Here is a 22,650-nt window from a genome sequence, read left to right on the forward strand (position 1 = left end):
TTTCAGAATTGAGCCTCGTTGGCGGTTTGAAAGCAGTTGAATTGTTCTCCCACTTTGCGTTGTAACAATTCTGGGGCTGTATTCAAAACGTTGATATCAAGGTAGGAAATGAGTCTAAGTCAATGTTCCTCTTGAGGTTAAAGGTCTGTTTCTTTCAATCAGTTCAAACTGACAGGCCTCCTGCCATCACCTCCTCCTTAGCCAGGCAGACAGGCCCTGGCCGTCAGTGTGAAAACATCTGTTGAATGGATTTATTGACTAGATCGTGTTTTGTTTCTCCCTTTCTCTATTTTTTTTCCTTCACACCGTTTATTATGTCTCTGACCTGATGAACTTAATTGGTTGCCATGTCGCTCTCCGTGTCTCCCTTAGCGCTTGTCTCATGTTTCTTTCTACTGTGCTCTTCTCTTGGCAGCAGCCCTTCCTGGAGCCGCAGCACGCACGTGCGCTTTCGGTGCGCCCAGCTCAACTGGCTGCGGATGGCATGGACGGATTAGAGAAACATCGTCTTGTCTCCAGGACTCATTCCTCCCCTGCTGCCTGCATTTTACCTCACCCAGCAGTGGACTGCCACCTCCTGCCTGGCTCTGCAACTGGTGAGAATCCCTAAAGACTCTCCCTAATAGGCAGGCTAAATACACCGTTCTTGTAGGATTAAGCGATTTAAATGCTCTGAATAACTCCAAGAGCAGAACACTCCATTTTAACCCAGTGCAACCCAAATTTTATGAGATTATATTGGCCACAAGACAAACAGCACATCTGATAAGTCTTGGGCTTAGTATTAATAGCCTCATAAATTGTTACCGTTCAAGGGCCTGGAAGACACATCAACAGGTGCATGGATCCCTTTTGGAAACAAAAATCCCTACAACATTCTTTAGCAGTGTTCCTCAATCTCTTCCTTCTAGTAGTCCTGGCCACTAGGAAATTTATGATGCTGGCTTCATTTGAGTCTAAAGAGTGCCCCTCTTCCAGTTTGTTTTTCTTGCTGTTTTGTTGGTGTCCCTGTTTTCTTCTGACTTTGCATACAAATGACTCATAGGAGACAGTGGTGCCAAGGCAAACCTTGTTTAATTCTACATGCATGAGTTCCATTTCCATTTATTATGGCACCTATGGGTGGGCTATTTGACTACCCTCTTCCTTTGCCTACAGCTGTGTTTGATATTTCAGAACCTGGCTACAGAGGAAAACAAACCAGATAATTCCAAGGCCAAAGGAAGGTCAAGTCCGGAACACACACAAAAAAAGGGTGCTGTTCTCTCACAAAGGAGCTGTACCATGAATATCCATGTGGATAAATATTCCTTTAAGTCTTCTGGCCCCTGTTCTTGTTCCATGCACTCAAACTGTGGCTCATCAAATGAAAGATATTCTAGCCCTAAGGGCTCAAAACTTGGATGCAGCAAGGGGAGAATTCAGATGTACCTTCCCCCAAAGTCTCTCACAGGTTATCTGATTTATTTTTGAAGCAGTTTTTAGGATTCAGAGTTTGTTTTTGTGGCTTTTGTGACCTCAAGCAACTCTTTGTGCTTGGAAAAGTTAAAATACTTTTTCTGAAATCATGTTCCCAAGCTTTGATATCATCTTTTATTTAAAAATCAATGAATGAAATGGCCAAGTTATTTAACTTTGACAGACATCTTAATAAGTATGCATAGGAGCTACTTTTTATAATGTGTTACACCACAAGCCAACATTCCATACTAGGAGCTACAGTCGTTATATTTGGATATATTTCCTTCACCACATTAGCCACTGCCTCTGATCCCTCTATAACTTGGAGCAAAGCAGACCTGTCCTGGTATCCCAGACAACCCAGGACTGTAGCCCACTGTCAGCAGAAGTCGCTTGGATCAGTCAGGCCTGGTTCTATCCCTGGTCTTCAGAGAATTTTTGCTCAAAGCCAGATACATGATGTAGAGAAATACTTTTTGTAGGTGGTGAGAACAGCAGCCTTTAAGAATTAGATACTTCTCAATTCTTTATACTGAAAGTGTTTTTTATTCATCCATAAGTTTTCAGAGGCACAGGCAGCCTATTGTAATACAGGTTACATTCACTCAAAATCATTTCCTTAATTTAAAAGTGAGCTTGATTATAAAGTTTTGTGGTGCTGTTTCCATGTGCTCTGCTGTCTACTATTGTAATCCTACTGATAGTTTCTTTTCTTGGTTAAGAGGGGTGACCCTTTCCTGACATGCTGTGGTTTCCTCTACTTTTATATGTTCCTTCCATATGAACGAAGCAAGATCTCTGAATATTAGAATGATCCTACTAGTTTGAGAAAACATGTTGAACAGGGTTTGTAGGCCTTAAAAGAATCAGGTGAAAGGGTGGACTGCAAACCAAATAACATAAGCATGACATAAACATAACCTAATCCTTCAGACTGAAGACTGGGTCATTTCACATGATTAGTTTCTTTCTCATAATGTCAACATCCTAGTATTTATCAGAGTTTATTCCAAACACAAATAGGGAAATCAGCTTGAGTTTATTTTCATTTTTAATGTACGTGATGAGGCACATTTCTTGCCTAAATGAGAGATTATATAAACTTATATTTTAAAAAATACAGGATTTTATACTTAGTAGGTATTCAATAAATTTTAGTTGAATGAACAAATACTAATTTGTAGTATATGTACATGATATATGTACGTATAAATCGTAAACCCTTAGGAATTTACTAGTTCAAATTTGAAAACATAGAAAATGAAAGTTACTTTGTAATTATTGTTCTGTAAAGAACGACTAAGTGATTTCAAAGTTACATCCTTCAGTAGAGAAGAACCTTCTTATTGTCTTATTTACCTTAAGAATGTTGCATCCTAACACTTAAAGTAAAAATATTAGATATTTTTTAAAAACATGCAAAATATATAATTTATGTATCTGTTAATAGCCCCTCCACTGTCATTGGGACTAAAAATATATATTTGATTGGTGACTTTCATTTAGTGCTTTTCCAAATCCAAAAGAAAGGAAATGCACTGTCTTCAATCTGCTCTTCCACATATTATTCTGGCTTTAATTCAAACTTAAATTTCCCCTGTAAGCTACATACTCTTACAATCCACGTGATCTCAAAATTCATTTTAGTATTTCTAACGATATTTATTTTAGAGGAGAACTCTTAAGGCTTTCATTTGTGGTATGTTTGAAAACAAAATTTTTAAGCATTAAATGCGTTTCTTTTGGCTTTTTAATATCTGGTATAGATACATCAAGAAAAATCAAGTGACATTTAAGTCACTTTGAAGTCACATGTTCTTTGAGAATATTTAGCTTTTTTTTTTCAAAAGAAAGTCATAAATCTTAAATACTCAGTGGTTGTTCCACTAAAAAGTAAGGAAGAGAAAACAAGTTGTAAGGGTAGGCGATTTGCTTAATTTCATTCTCTAAGAGCTATACATTTTGAAACAACTAAAAAGTTACTCAATACTAAACTCACATAATTATCAAGGCACAACATTCAAACCTTTACCTTCCATGTGATCCTCAACAGTCAACTAGAGTAGCCACACCATCCCCTTTTTGTAAAGAACAAAGCAGTGGTCCAAGGGAAAAATGTGGTCTGAACTCAGTCAGTTGTTGAAAGATGATGTCTCTAGTCCATTTCCTGTGAGAACTTGAATGGACCAAGAAGCAGACTAAGATGCAGCCACTCTCTGGTGGCCCTACAGAGAGCCTGGTTGCGGATATTTCTGGATGGACAAGAAGATGATGCACCTGCTGTAGTGCTAATGAAGAATGTGTATTGTAGAGCCAGGTTGCCACATATTCAGATGAACTTTGTTATATTGGAAAATGAGTAATAATATTCAACTTTTATATCATATTGAATTTAAGAAGTGCTTTTTTCCTTCTATGGAAAGCCAAGGCATGGTGTTTGTATGAGTTCTGATGACTAAGGAAAGGACAATGTATGTCATTTTCTCTGCCATAGTCTTCCTTTCTACTCAGCTGTTCCTAACAGAGATGAGGCTTGGTCATGGCTCACAAGAGACCATTGAGAGTAGATGATATAATTGTGCTAAGTTTATACCAAATGGGATTCATTGACAGAAGAATTTAATGGCAAATAAATTTGATTGGCTTTATCTTCCCCATCACGCAGTACCATTTAAGGTCTTTTTTCTGCCAACATTAGGTTCCTTTACATATTTTGTGAGTAAATTCTTTCTTTGTAACGTTATCTTTTTAAGTCAGTGTCTAATGTGAAGTAGAATTACAATGCTCAAACTAAACCAATATTTTTGAAAGCCATTACAAATAGTTTAGTTAAAAGAATTTTTAAGTTGATGTTTAGTGGGTGGCACATTGTGACAGAAAGTGAAATACATTTGAATATTTCAGTGTGAGAATAGCAAAACTGGCCTTTTTTCCTGTTTTTTTTGGTTTGTTTTTGCTTTTTAATTAAAGATATTTTCCCAAGTCAGGCAAACTCCCGTTAATCCTTCAGGTTTTAGTTTACATGTTATTTCCTTCATGAAGCCTTGTTTGGCCAGCTAAATCCAAATTAAATCAATTATGGTCCCTCATAACAAACTGGATTTCTCCCTGAAAGATTGTAATTATTTATTTTGGGGATTGTGTTCAGATGGGCTCTCTGTGTGGGAAGAGATTGTGTTTTCTCTTCTCTCTAACCCTAGCACATAGGTATATGGCTGGCCCAAGGAGGGTACTCAGTGTATGTACTTACTGTATAATAAACAAATGAATATCCGAATGAAATGAGAGTAAATAGACATGAATTACATGCAGCTACACACAGAAAAGATTACTGGTGCATTAAGTGAAATTTGGGAGTAACACTTATATTTTTTTAATTCAAAAAAATGTTCATTGAAAGTAATTTGGTAAATTTGGAAAACTGTAAAGGAGAATCACCTATTATTCTATCATTCAGAGGTAACCATAAGTAAAATATACATTTATTTATTCCAGTATTTTTTCCTCTTCCTATGTGCCTCTCTTTAACAGAGTAAAGAAAAGTTATATGTGTTTATGTCTGTGTGCACATGTATATCTGTAAATACGTATAGGTGTGCGTGTGTAATCGTGTGTGTGTATATATATGTGTATGTGCATGTGTTTATGTGTGTGTTTTAAGACCTCTCAGGAGTAACTAATGTTAACCACCTGTATCAGAATGGAGAGATTAATTTCATTTGGGTAGATAATCAGTTTTGAAGTTACTGTCCTCAAATATATGTGCTTGAAATTTCTCCTGAAAAATTCCTCCAAAATTTGTTTCTCTAATTCTCACTGACGATGATAAAATAGCTATCTTTTTTATTTAGGAGATTAAATGGACTTGGTCACATATATATTATAACATTTATTAACCTAAGTTATAGCATATATTTTTAAAGTATATATTAATATACATTAGTTATACATATATGTGTATATATATATTTTTTAATTTAAAAAATTGTTTTGGCTTTTCCATGCCTGAGAAAGTCATCCTATTACCTTCATACACACTTGGGCACAGACTTATTGGGGCACACTTTTTGTCTGGAAATGTGGTTAAATGCTCAAGTATTTGACATTCAAGAGGAGAAGTCTGAGGTTAGCACTGAGGAGAATTCAGAGGCCATCTTAGTATGTGTTCCTTTGTGGGCAACTTGTTCATTCTTTTCTGGTGCCTCATAGTATATTTTCTTTATCCTGTTAATCCAGAAAACAAAAAAACAAAACCAAAAAAAAAAGACCCCAAATTGTCTTTATGATGAGCATTTGCAGTTATATACTCATGTACATTGACTCTTTCTATTTATGGAAAAATTCTTCAGTTATTCCAATTATTCAGTTAAATCTGATTTCTTCCTCAAGAACAGTCTTTTTGTTCAGTTGTCTATTCTCTGACCTCCATACTCTCTGTAAATCTCTAAGTTTTTATTTAATGGCACTTATCTGGTTTTCTGAAATGTGAATTCCTTTTTCGTTCTCCAGTGTAGATTTTAATTTTGCCACTATGTATTTAATTTTCTTGCCATCCTCATTTACTTTATTCATCTTTCATTTTACTCGTTTATTTAGCTTGATTTCTCCTTTTAGCTGTTGGCTCCTATTTTATAGAATCAGTGTCTTTTGACATTTGAGCATCTCAAAAATTTCTAAAATCTAATTTTTCTTCCTATAGTAAATCAAATTCACTGAGCTAAGTAGTAGGAATGATGTTTCCTTTACAGTTTCTGTAGCATATTCTCATAGGCCCAGTTTTTATTTTTTTGTTTTTTATTTTCTTCTGCTCACTCAATCTTTTAAAAACAATTTTTTTTGAAGCATAGTTGATTTACAATTTGGTGTTAATTTCTGCTGTAGAGCAAAGTGATTCAGATGTATATTTTCTGACTTTCCTTTCATTATAGTTTATTATAAGATATTGAATGTAGTTTTCTGTGCTATACAGTAGGACCTTGTTGTTTATCTATTTTATATATAGTAGTTTGTATCTACTAATCCCAAATGCCTAATTTATCTCTCTCCCCACATTTCCCTTTTGGTAATCATAAGTTTGTTTTCTATGTCTGTGAGTCTGTTTCTGTTTTGTAAATAAGTTCATTTGTATCATTTTTTAGATTCCACATATAAGTGATATCATGAGAAATTTGTCTTTGTCTGACTTCAGTTAGTATGATAATCACTAGGTCTATCCATGTTGCTACAAATGGCATTTCATTCTTTTTTATGGCTGAGTAATATTCCATTGTGCATATATACACTACAACTTCTTTCTCCATTCATCTGTTGATGGACGTTTAGGTTGCTGCCATGTCTTCACTCTTGTAAATAGTGCTGCTTTGAACATTGGGGTGCATATATCCTTTGGAATTAAAGTTTTATCCAGATATATGCCCAGGAGTGGGATTGCTGGATTGTATGGTAACTCTATTTTTAGTTTTTTGAGGAACCTCCATACTGTTCTCTATAGGGGCTGCACCAATTTACATTCCCACCAATAGTGTAGGAGAGTTCCCTTTTCTGCACACCCTCTCCAGCATTTATTATTTGTAGACCTTTTGATGATGGGCATTCTGTGACCGGTGTGAGATAGATAGTTACCTCATTGTAGTTTTGACTTGCATTTCTCTAATAATTAGTGATGTGGAGCATCTTTTCATGTGCTTTTTGGCTATCTGGTGTGTCTTCTCTGGAGAAATGTCTCTTTAGATCTTCCACTCATTTTTTGATTTGGTTGTTTGTCTTTCTGATATTGAGCTGCATGAGCTGTTTGTATATTTTGGAGATTAATCCCTTGTTGGTCACTTCATTTGCCAATATTTTATCCCATTCTGTGGTTTATCTTTTCTTTCAGTTTATGATTTCCTTTGCTGTGCTCACTTATTCTTGAAAGCTTGAATGTAGAGTGATCTTTCTAGATATTTGCCAGTAAATACGTAGTGAATTGTTTGACTTCACTTTTTGCCAACTTACATACTGGTTGAATCTCCTTCTCAGTTATATAGTTGAATGGCAACACTTAATCTAGTTCCCAGGTTCTAACAGACTTGCATATAGTGTTAGTTGGAAGCCCTAGGATGGAATTTCTTCCCCCCACTTCCTTTTTAGCTGCTGATACGATGATTTACATAAACAAACAAATCTAAGTCTTAGAAAATGCTCCTTATGTACTCAGAGGCACAATTTAGCAAGTTTTAAACAATTATTTTTGCATATTTCCTTTGCCTGCTCGACAAATCAAGTTTAACACATAATTAAAAATTGTACTATCTGGAGGGAACTTACCTCAACATAATAAAGGCCATATATGACAAACCCATAGTCAACATCGTTTTCAGTGGTGAAAAACTGAAACCATTTGCTCTAAGATCAGGAACAAGACAAGGTTGTCCACTCTCACCACTGTTATTCAACATAGTTTTGGAAGTTTTAGCCACAACAATCAGAGAAGAAAAAGAAATAAAAGGAATCCAAACTGGAAAAGAAGAAGTAAAGCTGTTGCTGTTTGCAGATGACATGATACTATACATAGAGAATCCTAAATATGCTACCAGAAAACTACTAGAGCTAATCAATGAATTTAGTAAAGTAGCAGTATACAAAATTAATGCACAGAAATCTCTTGCATTCTTATACACTAATGATGAAAAATCTGAAAGAGAAATTAAGGAAACACTCCCATTTACCACTGCAACAAAAAGAATAAAATATCTAGGAATAAACCTACCTAAGGAGACAAAAGACCTGTATGCAGAAAACTGTAAGACACTGATGAAACAAATTAAAGATGATACAAACAGCTGGAGAGATATACCATGTTCTTGGATGGGAAGAATCAACATTGTGAAAATGACTCTACTACCCAAAGCAATCTACAGATTCGGTGCAATCCCTATCAAACAACCAATGGCATTTTTCACAGAACTAGAACAAAAAATTCACAATCTGTATGGAAACACAAAAGACCCTGAATAGCCAAAGCAATCTTGAGAAAGAAAAATGGAGCTGGAGGAATCAGGCTCCCAGACTTCAGACTATACTACAGAGCTACAGTAATCAAGACGGTATGGTACTGGCACAAAAACAGAAATATAGATCAATGGAACAGGATAGAAAGCCCAGAGATAAACCAACACAGATACTTTCACCTTATTTTTGATAAAGGAGGCAAGAATATACAATGGAGAAAAGACAGCCTGTTCAAAAATTGGTGCCGGGAAAACTGGACAGCTACACGTAAAAGAATGAAATTAGAACACTCCCCAACACCATACACAAAAATAAACTCAAAATGGATTAAAGACCTAAATGTAAGGCCGGACACTATAAAACTCTTAGAGGAAGACATAGGCAGAATGCTCTATGAGGTAAATCACAGCAAGATACTTTTTGACCCACCTTCTAGACAAATGGAAATAAAAATAAACAAATGGGACCTAATGAAACTTCAAAGCTTTTGCACAGCAAAGGAAACCATAAGCAATATGAAAAGACAACCCTCAGAATGGGAGAAATTATTTGCACATGAAGCAACTGACAAAGCATTAATCTCCCAAGTTTACAGACAGCTCATGCAGCTCAATGTAAAAAAACAAAACAAAACCGCTCAATCCAAAATTGGGCAGAAGACCTAAATAGACCTTTCTCCAAAGATATATGGATCGCCAACAGACACATGAAAGGATGCTCAACATCACTGATCATTAGAGAAATGCAAATCAAAACTACAATGAGGTATCACCTCACACCAGTCAGAATGGCCATCATCAGAAATCTACAAACGATAAATGCTGGAGAGGGTGTGGAGAAAAGGGAACCCTCTTGCACTGTTGGTGGGAATGTAAATTGATATAGCCACTATGGAGAACAGTATGGAGGTTCCTAAAACTAAAAATAGAACTACCATACGACCTAGCAATCCCATTACTGGGCATATACCCTGAGAAAACCATAATTCAAAGAGTCATGTACCACAGTGTTCATTGCAGCTCTATTTACAATAGCCAGGACATGGAAGCAAGCTAAGTGTCCATCGACAGATGAATGGATAAAGAAGATGTTGCACGTATATACAATGCAATATTACTCAGCCATAAAAAGAAACGAAATTGAGTTATTTGTAGTGAGGTGGATGGACCTAGAGTCTGTCATACAGAGTGAAGTAAGTCAGAAGGAGAAAAACAAATATCATATGCTGACACATATATATGGAATCAAAAAAAAAAAGTTCTGAAGAACCTAGGGGCAGGACAGGAATAAAGATGCAGACGTAGAGAATGGACCTGAGGACACGGGGAAGGGGAAGCTGGGACGAAGTGAGAGAGTGATATGGACATACATACACTACCAAATGTAAAATCGATAGCTAGTGGGAAGCAGCCGCATAGCACTGGGAGACCAGCTCAGTGCTTTGTGACCACCTAGAGGGATGGGATAGGGAGGGTGGGAGGGAGGGAGACGCAAGAGGGAGGAGAAATGGGGATATATGTATATGTATAGCTGATTCACTTTGTTATAAAGCAGAAACTAACACACCATTGTAAAGCAATTATACTCCAATAAAGATATTAAAAAAATTTTTGTACTATCTGGTACTTTGTTTTAGGTGTTCCTGTTAATAGATATTATAACAAATAATTCAGGTATTAGAATGTAAAGAGTATAGTAGAAATAGAAAAAATTAGGCAAGATAAACCTCATGGATAGGTTAGAATTATGGTTAGAAAGTATAACAGCTGCTGTGGGTATGATTTAGAGGTTATTAGAAATGACCCTTACTTCGGAATAGCTCCTTGTATCCATTTTAGTAATTCTACCAATTGCAGGCCATTTTTTAAAGATTTGTTTTTTTATTTTTAAAAGGTCATCTTTGACCTCCCCACCCTGTATTTTTGTTTCTTCCTTACCATACAGAGTCTTAAAAAAAACATGTCATAAAAGTATATTCGTAAGTACCTCACCTTTACTGCTAGATCATAAGTTAAATGTAATAAAATGAAGTTGCTGGTGCCTGGATCATTGTGAGCATTCAGTGACTGTTTACTGAACCTGCATCTTTTAGGAAAGATACTATGTTATATATATTTGTGTTGTGCTTGGTTCAGTTCTTTGGCCCTGAAAAGTGTTTAATATGTGTTGTTGAGCAAATCCTTAGGAAGGTATGAAACCTCAGGCTTTAACCAGAAAAGCAATATGAAGCTGAATGTTAAGAACTTGTGATCAGGATCAGGAGTTTTAGGTCTAAAGATTCTAGGCTCAACTTTCCTAATAGACCAAGGTGGACTCAGCCTCGCAATCATATAAGATTGGGCATAAACCTGAAGATATGAATGGCTTCTGTGGCTAAATAATGACTTAACTACACGCAATGATTAAGGAAAGGGAAAGATGCTGCACTATGTGCTTCCTCATTTAATAAAACTGAAATCCAGAGAAAGCACAAAGTCCAAGCTTATCTAAAAAAACATATCAAAAAATTTTAAGAGTTTTTTTGGTAGAAAATAAACTACTAGAGTTTAAAATTCAGGTAAAGCCTTTATGTTAAGACTCCTTTGTATATTTTCTCAAAACCTAATTTTAACTCTTGTCCCATTGATTGAGAGAGATTGATCCATTGGCTTATGTTGTAAGTGGTAACCAGTGAGGCAGAAAGGGTCAAAGAAAAGTAGCATTCCATATGAATCCCGAAGAGAAGATCAGGCTTGTTTCTCACCCTATAAGTTTTTGTTACTGGAAAAAAAAAAAAAAAAAAGAGAGAGGAAAAGAATGGAGATGAAGGATGAGGTTAAGTCTCACCTTGCAGTGTACCTGTTAACACCTCATTGCTAGGTCATTAAGATGAGTAAGTGGAGGTTTGGGGTTCCAGACTTTATTTATTTTCTCTTAAATTCAAATGTCTTTCCAGGAGTTCCTGGACTTTGTATTACAATCTCCAGATACTTGGCAATAAATTTCAGCTACCATAACCTGTTTAATAAATTTTTTTTGGCAGTGGCTTATGGAGAAAATTTTGTTAAAAGAGGAATGATTACTATGGAGGTGAAGTTAGATATGTCAAGAGATGAAATAGTGAAAAAAATAAGCAACTTAATGATTAGAATCTCTACTCTTAAAGAATATGTTTTCAAAATGAGGGAAATACTGTATTTTATGTTTCCATGTTAATCATTAATATATCCTTCATGCAGTGCAAAACTGTGGTTGAAAATATGTTAAACAGTTCCTTTTATGTAGTAGCAACTCATAAATAAATACTTGATATATCTGAACTGTGGAGACATGTCTTATATATCATTGTATTTTTTAAAATAAATTTATTTTTTTATGTTTGGCTGCATTGGGTCTTTGTTGCTGTGCGAGGGCTTTCTCTAGTTGCGGCAAGGGGGGGCTACTCTTCGTTGTGGTGCACGGCGGTCTTCTCATTGTGGTGGCTTCTCTTGTTGCGGAGCACGGGCTCTAGGCGTGTGGACTTAAGTATTTGTGGTACACGGGCTTCAGTAGTTGTGGCTCATGGGCTTTAGAGCGGAGGCTCAGTAGTTGTGGCTCACGGGCTTAGTTGCTCCACGGCATGTGGGATCTTCCCGGACCAGGGTTTGAACCCATGTCCCCTCCATTGGCAGGCGGATTCGTAACCACTGCACAACCAGGGAAGTCCCTATCATTGTATTTTTAATGTTTCTTTTTATGCCTGCTTCCTTATTTTTTTCCTGCCTTCCCTCTTGTCTCCCTTTTGACTTTATTTAAAAATATTTATTCATCTCTTGTTTATGCAAAATGCCATGTAGAAATATAATGAGTAAAATAAATGCCTGTATTAGAGGCACTGGCCAGTTGGAAGATAAGGCAAATAAAATAAAAGGTAGAACATTAAAGAAATAAGGCTATAAAAACTTCAGTAGTCCAATGAGGTCCACCAAGTAGGTTCATCAAGGAGGTCTTTATAATGGAGATATGACTTAGTTCTTGCATCAGTTCATTGATTTATGTTTTTCATTCATTAAAAGTACTTTTGAGGATCTACTATATTCCAAGCATGGTTTACAGACACGAAAAGTTCAGAGGTAAACAATACAACTCTAGTCTGTGTTTTCATAGATCTTACCAGATAATAAAGAAAATATACAATTAACAATATTATACAACAGTTACAGAATTGTGCTAAATGTTCCGAGGAAGACCTAGAAGAACTAGTAGAGCATATAGTAGGAGATCTAATTTAGAGATCCCAGGGAATGCTTTATTGAGGAAGTGACATTAAAACAATTTTGGGGCTTCCCTGGTGCGGCAGTGGTTGGGAGTCCGCCTGCCGATGCAGGGGACACGGGTTCGTGCCCCGGTCCGGGAAGATCCCACGTGCTGCAGAGCGGCTGGGCCCGTGAGCCATGGCCGCTGAGCCTGCGCATCCGGAGCCTGTGCTCCGTAAAACAATTTTGAAGAATGAATAGGTATAAGCCAAATGAAGGCTAGAGTTATGGAGGCAAGAAGGAAGAATTTGGGTCATAGATGGGATAGCATGTATGATGATCCTAAGGCTGGTATGATTTTGAGTCTTTTGAGGAGTGGAAGGTAAACCTTTGTGGGAGAAATAGAGATCAAGTGAGGGAAGAGTGTGAGATGAAGCTGGAGAGGTGGGGAAGGGCCTATGTATGCTGTCTTGAGAAATTTTAACCTCATCTTTGAAGTCACCAAAGGGTTTAAGCAAAGGTGGCTACTGTTAAATGGCAAATAGCATAGAGTGAAAGTCAGATAGCCAGTTACAAGGCTATCTCAGGAGTTCAGATTAAAGATAATAGCACCTTGGATTTTGTATGGTTTTGGCATTGGAGTTAAGAGAGTGATTCATTATGTATCTTCCAGGGAAAATAGACAATACTTGTTGGTTCGTTGGAGAGGGAGTGTCAAGAGGACTGTAAGATTTCTTATATGAGCAATGGTGGATTATGATATCCTTTACTGAAATGAGGAACAGTGTGTGAAGTTTAAGATTATGAGCTCAAATCTGTGAAAGTTTCACTTTATGAAAACAAATGCAGATTTTGGAGGGGCAGTTTAGACAAGTGTGCAAGTGTACTGCTCAGAAGGGAAGATGAAAATGTGAGAGTTAGGGGCACAAGGAGGGATTTTGAAGCCATTGTGTCGATGTTACGCATCAAGAGGGTATCATGCTGAGTGAAACACGGCAGACAGAGAAAGACAAATACCCTATAATCTAAAATCTGTATGTTTAGATCTGGAATCTAAGAAACAAAACAAAATGAAAACAGACTCAAATGTGTAGTTGCCAGAGGGAAGGGGGTTGGAGGGTTGGGCCAAATAGGTGAAGGGGATTAAGAGGTACAAACCTCCAGTTATAAGTAAGCCACAGGGGTGTAATACACAGCATAAAGGATATGGTCAAAAATATTGTAATAACTTTGTATGGGGACAGATGGTTACTAGACTTATTGTGGTGATCATTTTGTAATGTATGCAAATGTCGAATCACTATGTAGTACACCTTAAACTAACATAATATTGTATGTCAGCTATATTTCAATTAATAGAAAATAGTGGATGTTATTTGGACCAGCAAAATGATATTTTTTCCTAGACATGATTTTTGCCACATGGTTCCAAATACACATGTCATTCTGCTGCATGATTTTAATACAGTCAGGGACAAGTATTTTCCCCTCTTGAGTAACAGGGACAAGTATTTTTCCCTGTTGAGTAACATTCCTCTAACACAATAATGTAAGGGAGAATAATATGCATTAATTGAACCTACTTTTTAACACTAATTGCTTGTATAGTATCTGTTCTTGAATAGATATTTAGAAATTTCTTATGATGGATTCTTCTGCCCTCACTCCATGCCCCCAGAGAATGTATTTTGATGGTAATTTATTGGAATATTTGATTGGTTAAATAATGTCTTATGTCAGGCAATTTTGTAAATAACATGTCCCCCCGCCCCAAGGAATCGGGTTAAGGGTGGAAACGTTTTTATAGTAATTATTATCTAATTTGTTGCTTTAAAGATCCCTATTTTATATATCCCTAATAGTTCATTTCATCAGATGTTTATAAAATCTTCCCCATCAAAGGGTCTAACTGAAATATGAAATGTGTTAACTCATGATAATTTAAAAGCAGAGTTTGTTAAGTATCTATGTGATCTCTACTAAAGGTATTGCAGCTGACTTACTCGTTTTTTAAAAGAAACACTTCAGTGTTCCACAATCTAAATTATAGATTTTATTTTATTATAAAATAAGAAGAAGCTCTTTCTGCATAACTTTGAAGAAATTGATAAGCAGAATAGGCAAGCAGTTGGAAACTCTTCCAGTTTATTACAGATGTCACATGATCTAAAGTAAGGCTAGATTACTCTTGAAATAAATTCACAATTTAAAGAGTCAGCTCATTTTGTGGCTTCACTGATAAAATTGAAACCTCTACTGAATTGAATTATCTGTCTAAAAATGCTTCATAATGATTTAAGATACTGGTAAAATTACAGTATTTTTTTAAACCTGAAATTTCTTAAGTATCACCATCTTTATTACTTTACTACTAAGTAAGCTAGGGTCTGAGTACTGATTAATCCATGAGTTGACTTCTTTGCATATATATCCAGATCCATAGAGCTAAATAGCTCTGTGTGCTTCCTGGGAATTTGTGGATATGTATTTTTTCTCCATTTGTAAATTTATTTGGAAAAGAATGCCTTTTTTGGAGCAATCATATTGTCATGTAACTTGTATCATTCCTTTGTATCATTACTCATCTTGTGCTGTGTTTTCTTTGTCCTGAAGGAATTGCCTATGATCCTCTGATGCTGAAACACCAGTGCATTTGTGGCAATTCCACCACCCACCCTGAGCACGCTGGACGCATACAGAGCATCTGGTCACGGCTGCAAGAAACTGGGTTGCTAAATAAATGTGAGGTAATCCTGAATTGGCCACACTCTTTTACTTACTTAAATAAATCATGTAAAGAGGCCAGTATTCAATTGGGTAGGTGTAGAAAAATGTTAACTCTGTAGTACAAACACCATGATTGATGAACCATCGTAGACATTAGTAGCATAGAACTTATAACCTGACACTGGGCTGGGCACACAGTGGGTACTCAGTCTGTGTTGATGGACTGAGCAGCTGCCTGATGTATGTGCTATTACTGCAGCGTTTTTCTGTACACACGGTAGTATTCTAGGTATCATTTATTGAGTTAATTTTCTGAGAAACTCTTCGCAAACTGTTAAGTGCTCAGTAGTTGTTATTTCTTGTTATAAGCGATACTCTGAACTAACGTATATGCCGATTTTGCCTCGTGGAAATGAATAGTTTTAAAAGATTAACTGTCTTCTTACCAAGAAAAGTCACTTCTTTTTATTGATGTTTAGATTCATTTCTGTAGATTCTTGGTGAGTCTCATTTTTTATTTAGAAAAATTAGTTTCTTTAGGCTTTCAAAAGTTAAAAGTAAAAATGTTATCAGGTCAAAAAGACTCCCATTGTCAAATCTGCAAAATATATAACAACCAGCAGTTGTTTGATTTAGTTGCTGTTAATGTCCAAAGTTGCTTAAGATCCAGTAACAGTCTATATTTGAGTCTGAAACTTTTTTAGAAGAAAAATATCCCCCATGTGTTTTCTTACATTACCTTAACATTTATTGATCAAAAGCACTTTTTTTTGGGTCTATATTCTGTTCCAGATGTGTTCTAGGGACTAGAATTATGGAATTTCACAAGGCAAACATGGTCCCTATTCTTATAGACTGATAATTTAACATGTTGCGGAACATATTTGGTTCTGTTATCCTTCTTTATAGAGCAATGAAGGGAATCTAACTAGTTCTTACCAGTTTGGGAAAAACGTAAATGGATAATATTGATATTTTGACCGTAGTTATGTCAGAAGGAAACTAATACTTTGAAACCATACTAAATTCACTGTACTTTGATAAAATAAAGACAATCTTTTGTGAGTACTTTTGAGTTAATTGAGTTAACTGATTTTGACAATCGAAAATGTAGTCAATAAAATTCTATTCAAAGCCAATTTACTTTAAAGTGAACCTGTAAAATATTTCAGTTGAAATAGACATGCCAAAGCAGACAGACTATTTCTTAGAGTCAGTGCACTTGCCTCTATTTGATAGCAGGAGTTAATTCAGTCTGATCTTTCTTCTCTGCAAAGTACTAAAAGTAACGGACTTTTAAAGATGCAAACTCATTCATTTGTTGTATGCATTTCTAAGGATAAATTATTTTCTTTATTGATTTTCTCTTTTGAAGATGAACTGTCTATCTCATCTTACAAAGGAATTAAATGGTTATTTTCTTTACATCAAAATATAGATAATGTCGATGGGTCATTCAGCAGTTGGGATTGTAAATGAATACGTCAGAGCAGTGTATACAGACTTAGTTTCACAAGTTTTATTATGTGTTGATAATAGAATTATCAAATGTTTTTCATATGTGGAGTTCTGCTTTTGATTAAATGTATCCTTTACCTAGAAACCCCAAAGTGACAGAATTTCAGCTAGATTTATTTCTCTGGTTCTTTCCTGAGTGAAAGTCTATTATTCATATTTTTCCAGTAGCATCCATATTATATGGCAGAAGGCTTTCATACTCTTTGGTAAATTTTAGAGTTATCTTCAAGGTTTTCATGATTTTGATAATGCAGTTTGGAAGCCAAACCACTCTATTGTCTGCACAATCCTATATGGAGCCGGTAAAGTAAACCATCAAGGAGACTTACTTGTGGTAGACTAGCCTTAATGGATATTTATTCATGAGAGTGTTCCTGTCTCACCTTCGCATCTACTATAGATGTTTTCTAGCTTGGCTATCTCTCTTTACTTTTGCAAGCTGAGGCATTGCTGTTTACATTTTTTTCACTTTCAAGTCTTTGTTATATCCTGAAGCCCTGCCCCAACTGCTCCAAATTAGCAGTGCCTGATCACAGCCTGAAATGCATTGTTACTTTGTGATATCCCTTAAATCTGTTACCTGAAGGGACACTATTTACGAAAGGAGCAAAGTGCAGAAGTAAATGGAATGTAATATGGTTCACACTGGTCTTAAAATTTAAAAGTCTATTATTCCTTTGTGATCAGTCTTCTTCTTCTGTTCCTGGTACATCACGTTATTTTAGTTCTGTATTATTTGAAACCATGAAATTCAGTTTATACAACAGCACTGCTGATGTGACATCAGACCCAGGATGAAATGTTAGAAGAACAGTGGGCATCCCACAGTTGAGTGAGAATGAGTGAGTCTATTCCAGTCCAGTCAGCAAAGATGAGTCTCTCTAGCAAACAATCACACAATTAACAAATAATGCACTTGGAAGCCCAGATTGGCAGGTTGGCTCTTAATGAAGACCAAGCACAAAAGTCTGATCCAAAACTTTAAAAGTGCAAACAGAACACTCTTTTTCCTAACATAGTTTAAGAACAGTTCAGCAGGTGTTTGCTTTCCTAAGTGATGGAATTGTTGCCCATAATATTTATTTGCTCCTGTGTTATCAAAACATCTATGACTTATGCTGACCTAATCCAAAACACACCATAGAATTTCACTGGGACAAGAGGTAAGGAGTCTCAATTCTGCTGGCGTACAGAGAAAAAAATGCTTTCCTCAGCCAATGGAGTAGTCAATGTTGCAATTAAACAATGATTATGATAGAAAAGATGGCAATTTTAAAACGTTGAAAGGGCTTCTTTGTTTTTAAACAATAGTCTGATCCACAAATCAAACTTATGTATCGTTTCAATTCATTTATCAATGTAGAAAATTAATCAAAATGGATTCCTTCAAAGGTTATTGTTCAGTGTTAGAGTTGACCTTAGTCCTGCCATTAATTATCTGTGTACTTTTGTCAGATCATTTAACCTTAGTGATCTTTGGTTTTCCCATATGTAAGATGAGGGTGTTAAGCAGGATATTTGCAGGATCTTTCAGCTCTAATATCATATGAAATTAGATGCCTAAGAAGTTAATTTGGAGCATAACACTTTCTTTGGTTAAGAGTAGACAAAACTTTTAGGATGTTTTAGTAAACATATTGCTTTTAGTTTGTAAGCTATAGTGTAAATTGGCTGTGCTTACAGTCCTGATTGGCAGCCAGAGAAAACATTAGTCCTTATTATATTAGATTACAGTGGTTACATGGGTTAACTTCTCTTGGCATGACGTGGCACTGTTTTAAAAAAATTGAAGTAGTTAATAGTCCCTCATGCCAATACCATTTAGTTGTTTCCCCTATTGAATCATTCACACTGAGTTTAGTGATTCTGTTGGGAGTAAAAAGCAAAACCAGCAGCTTTCTTGTCACCATAAGAAATGGGTCTGGAGGGGTCATTTGGTGTCCTCTTTGGGAATAAGCTCTTGGATTAGGTAGCCAGGTTTCTGAAGTGTATGTACCCCTGAAGAAAAAGATATGCTCTTCTGTGCTTAAAAAATTGCAGAGGTTGACCCATCATCTGTTAGAAATGCACTTGCAGGTGTTTTTCCAGAAGTGCTCATGACTCTCAGCCCCACCACGCCACCCACAGACATTTGCTTGCTCTCACATTTGTTTTGAGAATAATAACATCTTATAATGCTTTTGTTGGATTACACATTATATGGAATTTGCATTGCCTCTTTGTGACTAATATTGAATAACTTTGTTTCGCTTAATTCATAAGTAAAAACCATAAGCAACATACTGTGCTGAAATGTTTAACTGCTTTATTCAAGTGCCAACACAAAGTAATTACAAACAATTCTGGGACACAGAACCAAGCTACTGTTGCCCCTTCTGGGACTTCTCAGCCATTCCAGTGAAAAAAGTGGAGAGCAGGTTTAGTGTAAAATCTTAAGATGCCTGGGAGCTCAGGGATAGGGTCTCCAGCACACTTTCCTGCACACACAAGTGATTTTTAAAATACCTTTTGTAAATCGAAATAAAGAAATATAATACTCTTTAGAAAAACTCAGTTTTGAAGTGTGCAAGTTTTCTGACTTGAAGGTTACAAAGTACTAAACATTGCAAGTTAATGGAAATTCAATTAAACATTTGTTTTATGGACTAATCTAACTAGATGGCAGCACATAACAGCTTACTGTTTTGTTTAGTTTGCAAAAAACTTTTGTGTGTGTGCTTGTGTCTTAGAATCTAACCACAAAGCAATAAGAAACTCAAACAGGGAATCTGGTGAATTGTCTCTAAAGGATATGGCAGTTATGGAAAGAAGTGCAGATGATCTAGATGTGATGAGTAAACCAAGGTGTCATTATTCTGAGAGAAATTTGTATTACCCAGTAGAGTGAACCCTGGCAGATAAATAACATTAAAAATACCTGTGCAGCCCATAATCAGAATTAAGATGATGTGGAATTTTTTTTGATTTTGATTTCTGCAAAAAAAAAAAAAAGTGGAAAACAACCAATAAAAGGAAGTAAGACAGGCTGCCCTTCTGAGTCCATTTGGAAAGTGATACAGGATTTTTTTTTTTAAACAGCAGCATTAAAGCTTATTAGCAAAAAAATGACTAGTTATATGGATTTGAACTGTCTGAAAGTTGTGCTAAAGTAACAAAATATTTATTGTGACAAATTTGTTTCATACATGATTAGTATAAAAAAAGCTTCAACCCAAATCAGTAAAATGTTCATTACAATGTTTAAAAAAATAATTACAACATAGGAGATTCAGTTGCATAAAAATTGTGAAAATTGAGCCAGTACACTAAGGCATAACATTTTTTTCTTACTTTCTGATGAGCATAATGGTTTGAAATGAGTGGACACAAAACTGGAAAAAAAATACATAGTACATACGCTTTTTACCACCCAGACATTTGTTATTAAATGGACTTGCTGTTTTCTGAAGTACTTTTGAAATTATTCTATGCCCTGAACTACTTTTAAATAAATTGTAATGACTGAATCAAGCAGTATTACATGCAAGTAGATGGCACTTGTTATTTTGAAGACCAGATAAACTTTTTTTTTTTTTACTCTCCAACCTTCTCTCTGCCAGCCATTTATTTTAGCTATTCCATAGTCCCAAATGTTGGTTAGTACAGGGTCAGCATCTTGAATTCACTTATGAGCAGGAAGAATGGACAGCTCCCTCTAAAATGTGGTTCTTGACCTAGGTTACCCATTAAAATCCACTGGGTGGGTCTCAGTTTCTAGATGCCTAGGTTGTAACCAGAGTTAAGCAGGAGCTCTAAACGTATGACCCAGACATTAATACCTTTTAAACTTATGCAGCTGATTCCAAGGTTCACCAATGTTAAAAATCAACAGAAACTCAATTTCTTAACATAAGCTTAATGAGGTAGAGACAAAGAGGTGAATGGAGTCAAATATTTGGAGATGGGAGAGTAACAAAAGTAAACATTTACCTGAGAAACAAAGGTGGTATTAACTCAGAAGTTTCATGCAAAAAATTTTTTTTAAATTGGGAAAAATGTTCTTTATTTTGAAGTTGTCATGGGATAGGAAAATGAGTTCTAAAAAATACTCTTATTTTTTAAATATGATTAAGCATTTTTTAAAAATGGGCTTCAAGGAAAACCTGGCATCTTTTTGAAAACCTTCATAGTGAGATCTCCTCTCTTGCTTCAACCATGGTAATCTATCATTTCAATTATGATATTTGCTTGCCCAAGGCAAATCTATAAATCAAAATAAAGGATATTTTATTGAGTGTTGTGTATAAGGTAATTTCTCATAGCCATTTTAGGGCTTACCATTTTCACTTACCATTCTAGGGCTAAAAGTAATTTGGTTAAATCTCCTTATGTTTATAGATGAAGAAACAAAGCTCCAGAAAGGTACCTCATAGCAGGCTATGGGCACGTTAAGGACATGTGACAGTCAGAACCCAGAACTCAGGGCTCCTGACTTGCAATTCACTTTCTTTTCATATGACTGACAGAAAGGACCAAGAGCTTGTCGGACTGCCTGCCGGCTTAGTAGCCACCTTCCTTCTTTCATTCCCCTTTCCTTATAAGAAAGCCTCTGAGGAGAACAGGTTATTAGATGATGAGGGATCTATGGAAGGAGAGAATGCAGTGCGGGGAGGGGATAGAAACTATCTTCTTTGTAACATTTAAAGAAGCAGTTGGTTGTAGCATTTGAAAACTCCGGGTGGTAAGCTTGGGCATGAGCAATGAGACCGGTTTTTTTGTGTTTGTTTAAGAGAGGAAAGAGTATTGACAATAATGAATAGGTGTGAACTGATTTGTTAAATATTAAGAATGGGGTTTGTAACAGAGGGTAACTTTGACAGTCATAAGTCATTTATGATTCTTTAGTTTAACTCTGTAAGTCTGCAGCCCTGCAGATCTTTGTAGAAAAAAATAAAAACGCATCCCTATATTTAGGGACACTGGATGAAATATTTTCAGAAAATGAGATATTTCAGTGGAAATTCTTGCCTAATATGTCACCACTTTGAAAATGCTTAAAGAAAATGGGGTCTCCCCCAGCAGAGGCAGGTACTTTGACTTGTCAAATTTAAGTTGGACATTTTCTCTTAGTTTGGAACTGCCACAAAATAAGCCCTTTCATGTCCTCAGTAATACCAAACCAATGCAATCCATCTGTTCTGCTAAATTATTTCTAGTTCCCTAACCAAAGGCACTGCTTTTTCATGCATTTTATCATGATTTTATGCCCTTTATTATATTTTACAAAAGGTTCTGATTCCTCCAGGGCCAATGAGAACTGATTAGGACACTGGCCTCAATCCAGGCTTTGAACAGAGGAGGGGAAGGAATAGAACTATTTCCTTTTTTCCCTGCTCCTTGGCAGAAAAAAATATGAATCTATACCGTGTGTGTGCTCTGTGTGTGGGTAGGCTGCATTTTATCCTGTCACAGTATGACTTTGTAGATCATGTTCAGAACATTCCTTCTATAATCAGGTTGCATTAACAGGCTTTAATTCAGAAAGACTACTTCTTTAGGAAAAAACCACGGTGTGTTGTGATACTCAATGATATGGTCATTTTGAACAACTTTAGTCAAACTTCAAACGTGAATGTATACTGTTTGGGGCTCTGATCTAATAAATAAGATCATATTCCTCGGGTGCTTAGCACAGGGTAGGCGCTCAGGGCGCATGAGTTCCTTTCCTGCTTTCAAGGAAGAAACTACTTGAGTGCAAGTC

General features: G+C 36.0%; 1 protein-coding gene across 1 annotated transcript in view; it reads left to right on the forward strand.

The window, feature by feature from the left end:
- HDAC9 (histone deacetylase 9) overlaps positions 1–22,650 on the forward strand; it is a 792,206-nt gene that overhangs the window by 476,843 nt on the left and 292,713 nt on the right. The window contains exons 13-14 of the mRNA XM_024738435.1: positions 419–596; positions 15,279–15,412. Of these exons, the coding sequence (XP_024594203.1) occupies positions 419–596; positions 15,279–15,412 (312 nt within the window). The remainder of the gene's footprint in view (positions 1–418; positions 597–15,278; positions 15,413–22,650) is intronic.

The sequence above is a fragment of the Neophocaena asiaeorientalis genome, unplaced genomic scaffold (assembly GCF_003031525.2).
Source record: "Neophocaena asiaeorientalis asiaeorientalis breed wild unplaced genomic scaffold, Neophocaena_asiaeorientalis_V1.1 scaffold89, whole genome shotgun sequence".
In the NCBI taxonomy this organism is placed as follows: Eukaryota; Metazoa; Chordata; class Mammalia; order Artiodactyla; family Phocoenidae; genus Neophocaena; species Neophocaena asiaeorientalis.